This window comes from Spermophilus citellus, assembly GCF_964194105.1.
Source record: "Spermophilus citellus genome assembly, chromosome: 8".
Taxonomy (NCBI): Eukaryota; Metazoa; Chordata; class Mammalia; order Rodentia; family Sciuridae; genus Spermophilus; species Spermophilus citellus.
The window spans coordinates 125346829-125365425 of record NC_138189.1 but is presented as its reverse complement, the minus strand read 5'-3'; the positions used below and the strand labels follow the sequence as shown (position 1 = coordinate 125365425).

At 34.1% G+C, this 18597-nt stretch overlaps 1 protein-coding gene across 3 annotated transcripts in view; it reads right to left on the bottom strand.

The window, feature by feature from the left end:
• MAP9 (microtubule associated protein 9) overlaps nucleotides 1–10241 on the bottom strand; it is a 33242-nt gene extending 23001 nt beyond the window's left edge. Inside the window, exons 1-5 of one of the 3 annotated variants that reach the window (XM_081304964.1) lie at nucleotides 10139–10241; nucleotides 9102–9251; nucleotides 8141–8225; nucleotides 6669–6989; nucleotides 2008–2231 (exon numbers count right to left, since the gene is read on the bottom strand). In XM_081304964.1, coding sequence (XP_081161090.1) covers nucleotides 2008–2231; nucleotides 6669–6989; nucleotides 8141–8225; nucleotides 9102–9176 — 705 coding nt within the window. In that variant the 5' untranslated portion in view covers nucleotides 9177–9251; nucleotides 10139–10241. Of the gene's footprint in view, nucleotides 1–2007; nucleotides 2232–6668; nucleotides 6990–8140; nucleotides 8226–9101; nucleotides 9252–10086 lie in introns of all 3 variants that reach the window. The other 2 variants (XM_081304963.1, XM_081304965.1) reach the window with 2 other exon arrangements.
• Nucleotides 10242–18597: the final 8356 nt, after the last annotated feature.

Here is an 18597-nt window from a genome sequence, read left to right as displayed (position 1 = left end):
TCTTCCCTCCTTTTAAGTTGATTATCTCAGGTATTTTGTTACTGACTGTAAGGCAGAAGGAAAGGTGCAGTTTCAATTGAGTGTTTATAAAGATAAAGTGTTTATAAAGATAAAGAAGTTAGAGCATGACTCAATGTAGATGGAATAGATCATGAGGAGCCAGAAGTTGTTATACATAGGGGAAAAAAAGATAAATTAGATGGGAAATCCCTGAGATAGTGGTCTTACAGCACAGTTAGGAAGACTTTCATATTGCAAAATATGAAACATTTAAAGTGTTAAATATAGAAGAAACTAGCAATAAGATAACAGTTGTACATTATGGCTATGTTACAGACATTAATGTGCATGTGGTCTTAAAATCACCCAGCAACATGGAAACGCTTCATAACCTAATGCTAAGAGACATAGAAAAAGCACAACACAAAACATGATGCAGACTACGATGATACATTAGTGACAAAAATGTGGGAAAACAGCTTTAAAGGGGGTAAGAATAGTAAACTTCATTGCTGTTATGTGGTGGGATTATAGTTGGATATTTTCTGCTAATTTTTTTCTCACAGTATAATGTAACTTTAAAAATTTTAGCAATGTTTTTCTTAATCAAAAAGAGGCAAAAAAATGTTTAAAAATATCACTTAAAGTTAGGTATGTTCCTGTTTAAATGGTGTGTCCCCAAAATACAGGTTATCCAGAAATCCTTAAGAGGAAATAAGGTACTTGCATGTAGTTAGGATGAGCCATTGAATTAGATCCCCAATGTCTGATTCTGATGGTATCTTTTTTAGGAAAAGAATAGGGAGAAACAGAGGCACAAAGGAAACAGGGAGGTCATGTGGTGATGCAGGCAATGATCAGAGTGATATAGCTGTAAATTAGGAAATGCCAAGGATTTCTGGAAAATTTTAGGATTTCCTAAAGCCATTTGAAGGGACAGGGTCTTGCTGATTTGGGTCTTGATTTAGGACTTTTGGCTTTCAGAACTAAGGGAGTAAATTTATGTTGTTTTAAATCTTTCAGTTTGTGGCCATTTGTTATATGGTCTATAAGAAATGAATACAATTTTCAATTGATCAGATAATTAAATACAAAATACTTATTTGGGTTTCTTCTCTTGATTTTTTAAAACAAATTAAGAAACAGCACAGAAATGCTGAGCAAAATTTGAATCAGTATCCTGATTTGGTTCCTCTTGCACCACCCCCAGAGAGTGCATCCTTACACACTTAGATGGCAGGTAGGTGATAAGAAAAAGAGGTAAGATTGATCAGGTAATGTCTAGTTCTTTTTCCCTGATCTGTCCACACACAGATTATGGAGGATGAATGTTTTTCCCATACTTTCTCCTTCAAAATGTAAGAAAGAAGTTCACTTATTATAGTGAAATATAAAAGGAAGGGACAAATGTTCTCCCTTAATAATGCTGCATAGCAGACTTCCTCCTGGAAACCCAAAGAGTCATATCTAAACTTCACTTTGGCATATCCCAAAGAATATAAAGCAGTGTCATGAACATTCAGTACTTTGTTGTATGAATAAAACCAAATGCATAAAATGACACTAATATTGTCCTTAGCCATAAATTGTATAATTCAATATATATATGTATATATATATCAGCATTATTATTAGAGATATACAGTATTATATACACTATTATGTAGACTCATTAGATCAAAATTATTTTAACACATTACTTTCTCTGAAATGGGTAGAATCTTATAAAAACAAATTATGGCTTAATTGGAAGCATCTCGCTCTTTCTTAGTGGTATTTAAAATAACAGTATGTCTTATAATTGATGGAGTTTTGGACTCAGTGAAATATAGTCTATTAAAAAAAAGCTTAAAATTATTTTCTTATCAATTGTAGAAGCAAACATGTAAGACCCATACATACACATAAATGCATGCACACAATTCATTCTCTTTCTATTTTTCTAGTAATCAGAGGCAAATGCCTGAATTCAAGAACATAATTCAACAGCTCAGCAGTAGTGCCAACCTCAAGATCAAGGTTTTCAGAGAATGTTTTTTCCTCAGCTTCTAATTGTCTGCCATCCAGACTTGGAAGGGAAGGTGCAGAATTGAAGTCTTCACTGAGAGCAGTTTCTTTATCTTCTCCTAGTCTTTCTTTCTCCTCCACGTGCCTACTCTTTCTTAACAAGCTCCTTGGCAGAGGTAAAGGCTTAAAATGGTCATCTGTTTCAAGGCTGCTGCTATTTTCTGCTAAAAAATAAAATGTTTTAAGATGATTGGGAGAAAAAAAAAAACACAACAAAAAACACTTTGGCTTTGACCACTGCCCCAGAGACACCAAACTTCCCTCCAGTGCCATGTCCTAGAAAGTCTAGATGAAGACCACACCCTTATCCATAAGCTCAAATAAGACCCAGATAAGGAATAATTCATGGCCCCCAATTTTTAACAATGTTGCCATCAGATACTTTAAAGTATACTGAAAGTGATCAGTATACTTTAGTTTTATAAGAAGTTAACTCTTCAACTTTATGAACTCTCATAATATTCAAAACATTTGAAAAAACATAAAACCTTGCCTCAATAAAATGAGGAGGTTCGTGCATCAAATCTTAAAGTACCTGAAGCCAAGCTATGTACACACTATTGATCCTCATAACAGTGACGATGGCCCTGTCCAAGGACTTAACAAGTTGGGAAGGGAGATCACTGATAGCAAAGGTTTTTTGTTTGTTTGTTTTAACTGGGCATTGAACCTAAGGGCACTCTACCGCTGAGTAAATCTCCAGTTCTTTATTTTTTATTTTGATTTTAAGACAGGGTCTTACTAAGTTATTGAGCCTGACCTTGAACTTGGGATCCTTCTGCCTTTGCCTCCTGAGTAGCTGGGATTGTTGGTCTTCTTAGACAAACACAAGGACAAGACAAAGGTAAGTGCTGTTACAAGCATGAAAATGATGACACTGGCACACAAGGGATAAGTCTTACCCTCTCACTGGAGGAATGAATGAAAAAACACGACTAGTGAGTTACCATTCTTTGAGTCCACTAAAATTGTATAGTTAGGGCTGGGATTTAGCTTGGTGATAGAGCACACAACTGAGCATGCAGGAGGCCACAGGTTCTATCCCCAGCACCACAAAGACAAACAAATGAAAAAATAAATGAATGAAATTTCACAGTTGCTTTTCCCAAGTTGCAGTTTAAAATAAGAACCAGTATGCTGGTATGCTTCTAGCCCTCAAATCACTGATTTTTCTTCATTTATATACTTTTTGCCTAAATTTTACCTATTACACATACTTCTTCACTATTCTACCAATGTATTCTTCTAAAACTTTACAACTAGGCTAATTAACACATACCTCTTCTTTACCTACCAAAGGGCTTATGAATGTTGTTAGAGGATTCCACAATCTTGTCAAACTGGTACCACTATAAATGCTTCCTTGCCAATTTTAGCTATAACTAAAACTCTGGTCAAATGTTCAACCCCAAGTCAAAGAATCTTCCTAGATTCCTCCCTCCATTTTGCCTGCAACCAAAGAATCACTACAGCCAATGATTCCACTTGATAAATATCTCTCTCCTTTATTTTATGCTCTTCATCCCTAAGTTAGTTCCTCATCTCCTCTTTCTAGACAGTGCCTCAGGGATATCTATAAAATGTAAGTCAGACCCCATCACTCCCTTCACAAAATTCTACAAGGGCTCCCCATCATCTAATCCTATAGAATAAAAACTCAATGACCTTTGAATAAAATGAAAGGCTTTCCTGGTGTGTCCCTGAGTGCCTTGCTGCCCTGTCTGCTGGCACACCCATTTTCTAATTTCTGTTCCTGGGATAGTGAACTAACACACAGGCTATACAACTTTCTTGTCACCAAATCTCTTCCTAAGCTGATTCATCTGCCTAAAACATCCACTTCTGGTTTCTCCTCCTAAAGATGCTTGTTACCTTTTGAACCTCAGATTAAGTAGAATATTGGACAATGCCTAAAAGAAGGTACTAAGTCAACGTTTTATTTTATTGTGGTAAGAATAGTTATCATGAGATCTACCCTCTTTAACATTTTTAAGCATGTAATACAGTACTAGCTATAGCTATAGGCACAATGTTGAACACAGATCTCTAGAACTTACTCATCTGTTATAACTGAAACTGTTGAATAGCAATTCCCCATTCCCTGCTCCTCCAAGACCCTGGCAACCACCAATCTACTCTGTTTCCATAAGTTTGACTAGTTTAAATACCTCTTATTTGAGTCGTGGCTCTGACACTTATTATATATCCTTATATAAATTATTTGACCTCTATCTACATTGAAGTTTTCCCACTGTTCAAATCAGTTAAAATTTTCTAAGTGCTTATAGGTTCTTGGCAAGAAAATATATAGTATGTAACACAGTGCCAGACATATCACAAGTGCTCAGTGACATTAACAATGGTGGTAAACATTTCTTAGCTTTTTTTTTTTTTTTTTTTCCTTTTGGTTTGTGAATCACTCCTGTGTTCTTTGGAGCAGTTTCTCCCTGAATCCATCTGTGTGATATTGGTGGATTAACAAATATCTCCACCATACTCAGTGAAAAGTAGGGATCCATGATGTGCCCTACCACCACCATTACTAACTTATTTTGTTGTTGTTGTTATTCTATGCCTCCTACTAAATTGTAGTCTTAGATGATTGGTACTAAGCCTTTTCAATGTTGCACTCCTATTTACCATCACAATGCTTTTAGTATGATGAGACATAATATATTCAATGTATATGCATGAATAAGTAAAATAATTTGCTTATAGACAGATGCTAAATAATAATAGAATGCTTAATTTATTCTAATACTGTTGTAAGCACTTCAAGTCTAAGAAGTTATAGAAGAATAAGGCTAAGCTCATAAAGCACAGTACTTCTTTCATGAATGAATCATTCATATATTCATTTAGGTCCTTAAAGAATTCTATACAGCACTTTTCTTAACACTAAATAAATTTTCAAATTTATTCTTTAACATAAAAAACCTGAAAATAATGACTTTTTAATATATCTTATACTAAAATTCCTCTTCCAGAAGTAGTAAAAATTTCTAAGATAGAAAAAAGTCTATACATTTCCAAATGCTTTTTAACATTTATAATCAAATATCTAAGTTCTCTACTTAAGCTACTATTTTTGTGTTACATATACTGAACATAATGTTGCAGATGCCTAAGTAGAGCATTTGCAGTCATGCTGCCACCTTGAGGCTAAAATACATGTCTTTGTTCATCTTAACTCACTGCAGCTTTTTAACATGAGATAGGTAAATTTTTATTTTGCTAGTTATCTACCATTCATTTCTAATTCTATTCTTCCACGTGTTTGAGAACATTTTGTTTTTGATGCTAAATGCTCATATTTTTTAAATAACCAAGGTCAAGTATGTTCCCTTTCTCCATTGTCAGTTTCACTCATTACCCTGGGAAAGTATGTCAGTAAGTTAATGGTTTCATTATGCTTTGTGTTTACACTTTTGTAGTGCATTACAGTTTATGAGACTCATTCATTAGATTCTCAAAACAATTTTGTAGGACAGGAAGAGCAGGTTTTCTCCTCCTCCCTATGAGGACAGTGAGACAACCTATTTGCTGAAGTCAGATATAACTAATTTATGATGGCTTGTTTTTCAGTGTCTTAGACTTTATTCAAGGGTTTTTTGTTTTGGCATCTTTCCCTCTTTTCAAAGTTAGTGGGATTCTGTGTGCTAGGCAAAAGGAAGTAGTTCCTAATGCATGCCTGAAATAAAGTTTGTCTGATATTATCAGTAAAAGTATGAAATGTTCACCAGCACTGTATTTACTGATGAGATTTTTACTAAGGCTAGCATCAACTAAAATTTTCTTTATAAAATGAAAGGAACAAGACTGAAAGATATCAAACTCTTAACCTTGCATCCACAAATTTTTGTGCATCTTCCAAAGGACTTCAAGGGGCGGGTTCCAGCTTTGTTCCACCTTTGATCCACTGTGCTTGGAGTTCAGTAGAATACTTGGGAGAACTCTTGTATTCCCAGATCACACCAAGAATTTCCTTTCAGAAAACTGAATTTTAGTAAATTTTCCAATGCTATCGAAAGATCAAATGGAGATTCTGTTTTCTTAAGGAGTGTCTGGAAACTTTGATAAACAAATAGCAGTGACACTTAAAATATATCAATGCCAAAAAACTGTTCTGGCAAAATATTGGTTTAGAAATGATTGTTTTGTGGTGATGGAGATTGAAACAAGGGCTATGTACATGTTATGTTAGGTAAGTACTCTATCACTGAGTTATGACGACTCAGCTCTGGAAATGACAGTTTTAGTATTGAGAGTATAGAGTGAATAAGGAAGCATTCCATTGTGTTTCCATCCCTAAGAACAAATTTAAGCTTATGGGAATATGTGTTTTGGGAGCTGCAGCTACATATAACTATAGGTGCTTTGGCTTTTTATTAGGCACCAGAAGAGATTGAAGACAGAATATACAACTGGATATCAGAATTATGAGTTTTCTCTGTGGTTCAATTGTCTTATTTCTACAAAACTGTAAATTAAATATGACTTATTTTTTCTTACTATATACAACCTACCATATAAAGATTTTTTGAAATTATTGTCTTAAAATAAATTTTCAAGAAATACAATTGTAGTATCTAACAACCTACCTGAAGATGTGCTTTTGAGTGAAAAAATTCTGGGTTTAGGTTTTAGTTTAATTCTTTCTTTTTCAACATCTTGATCTTTATCCTGAGATTCTGATGAGGAATTTACCACCATGTCTTCATAACCATCAAGTGCCACATCTTCGTTGTTTTTGACAGAAAATTCTGGCCCATCTTTGGTTATGTCACTGTTTGATTTCTTGGTTTTCAAAAAAGATAGTTTTGGAGAATTATTTTCTTCATCATCTGATATATGAAAATCATTCATTTTTTTCTTAATGGAATTTTCATCTACGGAGGTATCAGAAAAATCACCCAATGAAACTGAAAACAGACAAGAAAAAATGTTTTCAATAGTATATTTTAAATCTCTTAAGGTCATATTAATCTTTTTTAAAAGAAAGATTACCTTAAAGTCTAGAAAGGGTTTGAAGTAAATTTATAACCATGTTTAAGTGCAAATTTATTTTGCAGCTCTTAAAAACAGCTTATCTAGTCTGTTCTGAATTTGAATTTATGTAATAAAATTTTCAATTTCATTAATTTATTTAAAGTATTTATTGAATGCCCACAGGGTGCCAAGTACTGCACTTACTCTGGGAAATGCCATCCAAAGATTCCAAAAAATAACAATCAGTCTTGGGACATTCAGATTCTGTTTTGGAGAGTAAAATCTTCATTTGTGAATCATTTCATCATATAAAATCAAGAATATTTGTAAGCAAAAGAGTTTAACTAGATTGTTTTCCCCATAAATGTTGTAAATGCAACTGCATCCATACCAAAAATATTAGATTTTACTAAAACAAAGATAATAAAGAATGCTAACTTAAAAATATAGCAGTGATTTACTATTTTTACAGAGAACATTGATTGATTGAATATATATCAAAGAGTAGAACACTGAATTTCAAGTTCAGAATTCTGTATGGGTACAGAGTTAATATTTGAATGAAGCCTAAAGTATTAATATTTTTACCTAATTAAAATACAGCAAATTATATCAAAATGGTATTGATATATACAATGTGAATTGTCTGTCGTTTTTAAAAGGACACCTTATTGTAGTCCAAAGACCTGATATATAACTAGCATTTATAAAAATGCTTCTGAGGTACACTAAAATTTAGCTTTCTGTACCCCAGTTACCAACTAGCTGTTGTGCCTCCTAGTGTTAACTTTAAGGAAGAACTTGTCCTCTTCCATGTAGTTTACCCCCAGTCATCATTTTATTGGTGTCAGTTAATTTACATATTCAAAATACATATTCACAAACAATCAAGGACAATCAAAAAACTTCTTGAAAATTAAGACTGGCTCTCTAACCCAGTAAAAGTTGGAAATCTAAAACTAATGAAGTCAAAGGCATTATTTTAACACAAGTCTTTTTTTTTTTTTTTTGGAGGAGGGGAGTAGGTTAAATGTAATGAAGCAACATACAGAATAATATTTTACTTTTCCATGCTCTCACATACCAATCTCATCGCTCTCAAAGTCATCTGAGTATTCAGAACTCCTCTGTCTGGCCGAGCGAGCTGTAATTGCTCTTATTAGCTCATCCTGAAATGAGATAATTAAAATCAATTCCCATTCAAATAGGATGGAATATAATATCTACAATTAATTTGCAAACAAATAATAATTCTTTCAAACAAGTTGCATTTATTTAGCGTACATTAACTCTAAGCCTACATTGTACCATGCACCCAATTGAGTGAGGAGACTCAATGCAAATCACCATCACCAAGGGCACACCCTCATGGTGCCTGCTGTTAAACTGAAGGAGACGACAATATCAAACAAATTAATTGCAGATTATAATCTGAGCTAAATAGTAATAGGTAAGAGGGGACTCGATTTATATAGGATTTGTTACAAACTGCCATTTTGGAAGAAAGTGGTACTTTTTTTTGGTTTTGTTTTGGGGGTTTATTGAGTTTTTCTTGTTTATTTATTTATTTATTTATTTTGGTACTGGGGATTGAACCTAGGACCTCCTGTATGCTAAGCACAAACTCTGCCACTGACCTATATCCTCAGACCCAAACTGGTACTTTATGTAAGCATACTGCAGAAACATATATAACCCATAGTGAAAATTTAAAGGTTAAGTTCAAAACTGTAATGACCCAGGAGAAAAAACTTCATACTGTGCTACAATAGGAAAAAAAAAAAAAAAGTTTTTATGTGAAAATAACAATTTAAAGTTGCATTTTAACTTTTAACTTAGTAAGAACCTACAATTAAGGTTATTTTGATGGCCTTAAAATCACAAAGGAGGATTTGTAATACTGGTGCTCAAACATGATAAATGATCTGCAAAACTTCAAAAAGAACAGAAGACTTACTCCTGCTTTATAAAGGACCACTTCCTATAACCACCAAGTTCCACATTCATAATACAAAATCAATACAAAATGCCTTGAAATATTTTACCTGAAAAGTAGTTCTTTTGGTAACTTTTGGACTCTTGGTGTATGCCAAAGTTGTGCTGAAAACTTCGTCGGACATACTTTATCTTTTCTTGTTACCTTTATCAAATAGCTAATAAATAATTGGAGCAATTCACTCAACCTCTGATGGTGGCTGAAAGAGATGAAAACCAAATCAGACTTTTGCATGCTTAAAAATTTCTATTACTACATTTAACATAAAAAATAAACTAAAGAAGAAAAAATAGCCAAATCAAATTTAAAAAGTATCATATGAACATTGACTACATCTTCACCTACAAATGTGGAGTTCTTATAAAGAAATAAATTCTCACCACAAATCTCTTTCTAAAAAATAAAAAAGAAAAGAAAAATGTCAGTGGAAGTTATCTTAAATAGTCTTGCATTTTTAAGGATGAGCAAATAAATGACTGCAATTGGTTAATAAAAATAAAAGTTGACAATTAATACATAACATCCTATTTTTCCCCTTTTCCATTCAAAAAAGCAAAGCATTTCTCAACGAGTCACGCTTTATTAAGTCCACCAAGAGGATTGTATACTTTATAAAAGCACTAGCCCTATATACAAATTGCTTGCATTATAGCTCTATGCAAAAAAAAAAAAAAAAAAAAAAAAAAAATCATAATGCTTAACCACAAATAGCCAGCGATATTTTTTCAAGCCACTTTTGTCCCTCACGAAAGTGTTAACAAGGCTGGGAAAAACAAAACGAGGTTTCCGCAATGCTTGTATTAACATCGCTGTTGCTCAAGCTCCAAGCTGAAGGCCTAGACCAGGGCCGCAGGATCACCCGCATCAGCGCACGTCCCAGTACCACACTAACTCCCGGCTGGGCCAGGTGCCCTCCAGGTCCCGACCCGCTGCTCACGCGCCAGGGCCCCCAGCATGAGCCCGGCTTGTGCACACCCCGAGGCTGTCAATGCCGCCATCCGTCGCGACCCCGAAGTCCCGCGTTCTGTACCCACCCCCGCCAGTCGCACAGCGGCTCCCAGAGACCTGGAAGACCAAGCCACTCGCCTGGAGCAGGAGGTTCTAGCCTCAGTCTGGGCCTGGCAGCGCTCGGAAACCCGGACTAAGCAAGGAGGCGGGGCCAAAGCCGTAGGCGGGAGGCAGTTGCTAGGCAACGGCGTCCCCGGGAGGAAGTGACTTCTACAACGCCGGGTCTCTTGGGTACCCAGCACCGCCCTTCCGCCTAACGCGTCACCGGGGGCAACCGGCTAGACTAAGGAAGTGACATCACCTGTCTAGGTCTTGGGGGAGAGGTTCTGCGCGCTACTGTGTTGCCTAGGAGACAGGATTCGCCCGGCTCCAGGGATCCTTCCTTGCTCTTGCCGCTGAGCGAGGGTCTAAATCTGCAGCTGTGCCTGAGGCAACGTACACACAGAGTTTTGCCGGAATTAGGACATGAAGTTCTGTGAATCCTTGTAGGAGTAGAGTGTGACCGGATGTGACAGACTAGCAGAGTAGTGACGTTTGCACACCGCAGTCACCTGCACATTTTAGTATTGATGACCTTTCCCTACGCAAGTGGATGTTGTGCAAATAAGCGACTGTATACTTCAGTTTCTCCTTAAAAAAGAAAAAAAAAGAAGAAAAGAAAAGAAAAAGAGATAATAATAATAGCCATTTTGAAGTATTGCTGTATTGGAGAGAATAATACAGATGGAATACTTGGAAGAGTGCTTGGAATTGCATTCAGTCGATATTAGATATGATCTTTATGCAACTAAGCCACAAAAGGCCTGGATAGAAGTCAACCCTTGTGCACAAACCTGAGAGCCCATTTCAGTTCCTGCTTTAATGTAAAGCTTCCCTTTTGTATACTTAGTGTATAATCTGGTTAAAATCTAATCAGTTGACAAAGTGATCTTATAAGCTGGAGGAGAGGGTGTCACTAAGGGAAAGTCAACATTATCTAATTAGCATTGGTTATACTTTAAACTAAAGACAACAAAATAAAACCCCAAAACACATATTTAAAATTTCTAAAATAGCATAAATTTCATGCTATTTTTAATTTATTTTTATTTATGCTATATTTTTTATTTTTTAAAGAGTTCAGTTTTGTTTAAATTGCCTAATGAATTCATCAACTAGTAGTTAAACTTGGCATTTTTCCTTATCTCTGCAATACATTAACATTTTACTTATTAAAAATGATTTATAAATAAATCACATTAACATATAGACTTTAAAATCATTGAAAAATGCACATAAAAAGAAGTAAAAACTTTAGTAAAAAATAATGCTTTTAACAATATTTGTGATCTACCTTTGAAGAAATGTGCAGTTTATGTCGGTCCACTTGTTACTGTTTGGGAAACTCAGTTTGATCAACATTTGCTTAGGTTTGATGTTTTTAAATATTTCTGAGTAAATATCTGCATAAAAAAGGATTTTTCATTTTCACTAGTTACTGCTAATTTTCTGACCCATGTAAATTATTAACCGACAAATATGATTACCGTATGGTACCTATGCCCACACTGAGAGGACAGCATCCACACTTTCCCTAAAAGTGATATACTAATTTGCTTGATTGAAATAATTATAATTATGTACAAGTATATGCTTTTTCATTTCTTTCTTATTCATTTCACCAATACAGTTTTCACTTAGACATGGTTTAAAGAATAAAACTCAAAAAATATTAATAAAAAGAGTCCTTAGGAAAACATTCTATTTTTCTATGGAACAAAGTGGATTTTTATTTTCAACTTAGTAATTAATAGAAGATAATAATTAATAGTTGATGTAAAGCTATGCTATAGAAAGCTACAGTAAAGAAAAACAATCTGAAATAGTTAATTACTCCACAGGATTCAAATCACAATATCTTTCCACTATTCTCTTATTTTAAAGCTGCATAACCTTAAGTGCTATGTGAATATTTTCAATCATCTTCAGTATAAGTTAATGGTAACATTATATAATATTTGAATCAATAGTATCATTTTATATAAAGCATAGTTGGGAATATATATAATAATATACTAATATATATTATATGTAGTTGAATATAATTGTTGAATGAATGAATTCATGAATAAATGAATAGCACTTTAAATTAAAAATACTTTTACAGCATTACAAAAGAAGTTCCTAGATGCTCAGTTAAAAATAATTAAAGTACTACAAAACAAAAAACTCTACAGTATTTTATGTATATATATATTTTATACATCCTTGGAGTTGAATACCTTTTCCTTTCTTTGCCTTGTCTCCACCCACTTAGTCATTCATTCATTTAGTATACCCACATGAATAACATATTGAGGGTCATATTTTGAGTCCAAAGGTAAAACAGACTAAGTCCCTACCTAGGACAATGTTATGATCCTGTGGCCGGCAGTGCACCTTAGAGGTTAAAAACAAAAAAAAATAGAGACAAAGGATCTTAAACTTATAGCCAGCATTAGCTGAATAATTAAAGCACCTAACTAGAATTTCAAGAAGTATACTACAAACAACAAGTCTCCACAAATGTCCATGATAAAGACTGTGCTTAGATTAAGCACAGAACCCCTATGTCAGAAAAGAGAATGAGAGTAAGAGCCCATATACAAGTACACAGATTATTGCTGACATGTGGGAAGAGAACTTCTATAAGAAAGGACTGATAGAAAATATCCAAACCCACATGATCAACTACATTGGTTAAGAGTATAGTTTCTTACAAGTGAGGAAAAACAGCATGATTACTCTCAAAGAAATATGAAAATTGTCAGAACCAAAATGGAGTCCCTTGTGTCAATCCTAATCTAAACCCAAACAAACAAAAAGAGTAAATAAAACTTGGAAGTTTACCTGGATTCTGGAAGTGTTCTTATGCATGATCTTCTGATATTAACTCCAGGAAAGACAGTCAGAACCACATCATTGTAGAGGCCACCACAATCTTATGTAAAAAGAATTTCTACAAGCACACCTGCCCCAAAACTGTGTGTTCAACCTCAGAATAAAACCACTCCTGTTATTACTCATTGTGACCAAAGATTATTGTTTCCAAATATCTGATGAAATCTTCTTCATTTTTTTTGTCTTTAAAAATTTCCTTTTTCTTTAACTTCCTTGAATATATGCATCATTTACAATGCATGTTTATTCCCATAGCAATACTCTTCTATTCTTCCAGTGTTCTGCTATTACCAAGTAAATTTCATTACTTTTGGGAGAATCCCTCTATGCTTTATTTTGGTTGACACCTCAGTCATAATGGTGTTATGATTTATATATTAGGTGCCCCCAAAATCTCATGTGTGAGACAATTCAAGAAGGTTTGGAGGAGAAATGATTGGGTTATGAGAACCTTAGCCTAATCTCTGTTAATTTCTTGATGGGATTAACTGAGAGGTAACTGTAGGCAGGTAGGGTTTGGCCAGAGGAGTTGGGTCCCTAGGGGTATGCCTTTGGGGGAATTTTTTTTTATATCTGGAGATATTTTTTTTATATCTGGAGAGTGGGGATCTCCCTTTCTCTCTCCCTCCCCCCCCCTCTCTGCTTGCTGATCAACAATGTGAGCTGCTTCTGGCAACTGGCTGTCAATGGACTGAAACATCTGAAACTGTGAGCCCTTAAATAAAAATTTTTCCTCCTCTTCAGTTGTTCTGGTCATGTCTTTTAGTCGCAGCATGTAAAAGCTGACTAAAACAAATGGTGTGCATTTTTCGGTTGTTGTGTAGAGATAGTTGAATAATTATGCACCAAGAGAAACATAATTAGTCATTTTAAATCAGAACTTTTATCTTAAGCAAATCATTTTTGTTATGAAGGTAATGTCTTCAGTTAGTCTTTTCTACAGATAGTATTTTAATTAGATACATGATTTGGATGGACACCATTTATATTACCTGTATAATGGTAGTGGTACTGAGCCTAGAATAATACTTAGTGCTTTTACTCATAGTGTTTAATTTCTTCTTTATAAAACCTTGTGAAAATTGTGCTTTTATATCCACATTTTGTAGGTGATAAAATGAAACTTTAGAAAAAGTATTTTAGCTATTAAGTAAAAAAGATCTGGACCTTGACTAGAGCCAGGGCTCTTAATTAACCACTGCATTAATCTGCCTATTCATCAAAAAGTCCATGTTCTGATTCCCTGAAGCTGCATGTTACTTTTATGTGTCCAAAAGCATGTGAACATGTGATTAAATTAAGGCTCTCAAAATGAGAATATCATCTGGGATTACCTGGGCAAGTCCTGTGTAATCAGGAGGGTCCTTAAAAGGCAGGACAGGAGAATGTGATTCAGAGCAGGGAGGTGCATATTATAAAGGAGGCAGAGGTCAGGTGATGCAGGGCCATGACCAAGGAATACAGCCAGCCTCATAGAAGATGGAAAAGTCTAGGAAACAGATTCTCCTCTAAAGCCTCCAGAAGTGAGCTTTCAGGTCTCTTAACCTACAAGAGAATAAATGCCCATTGTCATTCACCACCTAGTTGGTGGTAATTTGCTGTGGCAGCAACAGGAAATATAAACATTATACTTCATTTTTTTTAAATGGCTGACTTTTTTCAATCAAGATTCTGATGTTCAGAATGACAAGTACTAGGCAATAGATAGGCAATTTTATATTAATACATCTAGTTTCTGTTGGGGTCTGCTACACACTTCAGGGAAGCAGGGAGAATCACAGCCTGTCCACTTACTATTTCATGTTCAGGAAAAAGATGGGGAAAAACATAAAATGTTATGCCTGGATTTTCCTAATAAAAATAATCTTGACAGTTAGATGGGAGGTGAATTGGGGTGGGAAAATGAACTTTGAAGGAAGCTAGAAGGTGTCACCCAGAAAGCTACTAATTTGCTCAGAAAAGATATGACATGGTCACTTAATCAGCCAATGGCTGTACAAATAAAAAAAAAGATACTGTGAAAAACCAGTGTAAATAATACAACTGAAAATTTAGCTAAATATGTGAGTTCTAGGGAAGGAAAGAGGAAAGAGGGACAGACTTGTTAATGTTGAGATGACTGTGACATACAGGGTGGATGTGAGGCTGGGATACTAAGAGGGGCATTGGATGGAATCCTGGGAAACTGGACCGAGGGCAGGGTTGGTGGGTTGCACAGGAAGGCAAGCAATTGCTGTAGAAATAGGAAGAGAACCCAAAGAGGAGAATGGTTTGCCAATAATGGAGCGGCCAATCCTATTTAATTAGTCACCTTATAGAGAAGCAACTGCATGTGTGGAATTGTTTGAAATTGGCAAATACTACAACACAAAAAAAATCAAGGCATTCACTGCCTCTCGAACCTCCACCCAAAAGTTAAACATTCACCAGCACTAAACTGGGTGAGAAGGGAGGTGAAGCAAGATTGTATTATCTGCAAGTGAAAGGGAGATAAGGAAGTTGGAGGTTGAGAGCAGATATTCTCTCTGGAAGTTAGTGGTGAAGGGAAAGAACGAGGTACAGTAATATCTTAGGACACAAAGAGTTTTAAAGAAAGTATTATTTTCACTTAGAAATGTCCCAGACAACATGGATTAATAGCCTTTATTATATTATTGAAGTTTTAAGAAATCTTTTTAAAAGTTCTCACATTTACAGAACTATAATTATTCTTGTGTGAGAGATTAATCTAGTTTTTTCTTTCCTGATCTCGTAGCACACACTGCATAAGGGATTTTTATGCATCTGTTCTTCCATATGTGGCTCCCCATTTCATGGATCTTTCTGGAATTGCTTGTTGCCCTCCTGCCTTGGAACCTTCACTTTAAGATGAATCTGGCTTCAGGATACAAAGGAATAATCACTTATTTGCATGTTTACTATTGATTAAAATCATTAGGTTTTATCAATTATCATTATTTGCATTTTTAAATACATGAGATTTTGTGGAATTAAAATCCAGCATTGAAGGAAACCAAGGTATTATTTACTGGAACTTTCTTTGTAAAAGATCAATCATTTGGGGAATTTTAAGGCGAGTCCAGAGCCCAACTGTAGGTTCATGATAGTAAAATAAATTATTTGACACTATGCATAAAAGCTAATTTTGGTTAGCAGTTCACTCATGTAAAAACATAATTCGTCTTCCTCTTGTTTCTCCCTCTGAAGAAATCCTATGGCATGCTTTAGTATCTAAGTTCCAGAAGATGGCAGCAAAGGATTTGCCATCCAGGATATAGCATGCATGCAATCATTACTATTCTTAGGATACTTTATTTTCTGTAAAGTGATTAAAATGTACTTTGAAAATTTGACTACTTTAAAAATGATCTAATAAATCTTTTTGAATTATCAGATTTTTAACTTATTAACTTAGAAATGTACCATTTAGTGTGACAAGAAAATATTTTTTAAAATTAACATTTTTGAAAGACAACATAAGCTGTTCATTTCCCAACACTTTTTACTACTTCTCCAAACTCATCTATGATCCCTGTTAACAATTAGAATTATTTTTCATGCACATAAAATGTTTACTTAACACACTTTTTTTCTATAACAAGTTCTTTCCATTTGAATGTTTACACATAGTAATAAAAAACTGAATCATGCATTATATACAAGCATACGTATTTAAAAATCAGTATCGATGGTCCTTTAGTGGGGTTTCAAGTTTTCAGGAGCATTCTTAAATAAACGTGACATAGTTACTTATCAATTTAGAATAAAATCCTACAAATAGAATCATTAAGTCAGAGTGTATGTACAACTCTTATTGTACATTCTGCCAAAAAAATGCCTTACAGAAAAATTTTAAAATATGCACTATCATGAATATTATGAGAATTGTTTCCACCTACATTTATTAATTATTTAGAGACTGTTCCTACTTTTATAAGATGTAATTTTGTTTCTTAAATTTTTTCTGTTTTGCGCAAGCCAAATTAAAATTTCCACTAAAAATAGTTTCACACCTTAACATGAACAATTAGATAAAAATTAAAACTTATAAGTAAAATATTATTTTCTTCAGTTTTTAACAATGAAACATCAAGTATTAAAGAATGAAGGAAAGAAATTAAATGTAAGTGGAAAATTCTGAGAATAAAAATAAAGTTCATTTTAAATTTACTTTCTTCCTATAATTATTATTCCTATTAAAATCTTGTTGAGAAAATCCATTAAGTAACAGGAAAGAAAATAACGTAAATTAAAGCTTTTCATGCTTAAAACGAGCAATGATGTATGCTAAGGCATTACTAAGTGTTTTAAGGAACTTCAAAGGCATTACATTGCCTAACGTGTCTTTGGCTTTTGGCATTTTATATGCATATGCTGTAGCCAATCTAAGAGTAAACTTTGATAAAATTTTTCTATTATGCAAGCTTCTTAACCTTAAAATGAACTTTTTGATAGTCTTGCATAAATATTATAAGGTGATGCTTTTATTCTTTGGCTTGGATCCAGATGTCAACTTCTCATTTTATAGCAGCATATTTATGCAACCCAGAGCCAACTATTTTTTTCTTTTATTGATAAAGAATAAAGAATGTGCCCTGTAAATTTTTTATACAGACTTTTCTCCTGCAATATGTATTACAGTGTCTCTTTCCTTCAGTAAGCAAAGCCCACACGATAGATATTTCCTTTAAATAGTCAATATTTGATTTGTTAGTTAAAATCAATTTTCCATGTTAACTATCAGTAACTCTGGTTCTTTCTTCTGTTTGTATTTGTTTTGTTTTAAATTTTGTAGTGATGTGTTTCTGGGATTGGAGGTTTTGAGTAAAAAAAATAGGCAATATTTGAAGAGATATGAGTAATACAAAAGCTTTTTGAGGAAGCTTATGTTTCAATATCTAAATCTATAGAAAGTTTGGGCCCACCCAGAAAACGAAATATTACTATTTAAAATGAAGGTAGACAATGAAATAATGAAACATAATTTTGCATCTGGCTTATGAGCATAAATCTGAAGTTTAAAGTGTGGTTTAGACTATTTTCTTTTAGACAAATTCAATAATATTATGTTTCGTTTAGAGACTTTGACTATCTAGTCGTATCTGCACTAAAACTAGGATTTTACTGTGCGGTTAAAAATCTTAGAATGCCATGGATAGAATGATATAATTCTTGATACACGAACTTCTTTGACAATATGGGAAAACACCTGTTTGACAGCTTTTAATGACATGGACTGAGTTAGTTCCATTGTTGGGCAGCTCTATTACAATTTTATTTGTCATTCGTGATCAAAATAAGCTTCTCCATTTCTATGCATTTATCTTAATTCTATTCGAAGTCTAATCTTCCTTTCATATGACAAAACTTCTACTTTGGAAAAGATTTACCCCTCCCCCCATTTTTCTTTGATTTTACTTCTCATATTTCTTATTGTTTCAAAAAATCTATCAACATTTTGGTTATGCTTTTCTGGAAAATCCAAGTTGACATTTTTCCTAAAAATTGTCTCTGAAGACCTGAGCCTACTAGAAGAAAATTAGGCCCAATTTGCCATCATTTCAGCTTAGAAACTGAATTCCACAACAGAACTCCTAAAGTGCAAGAAGTAAAATTGA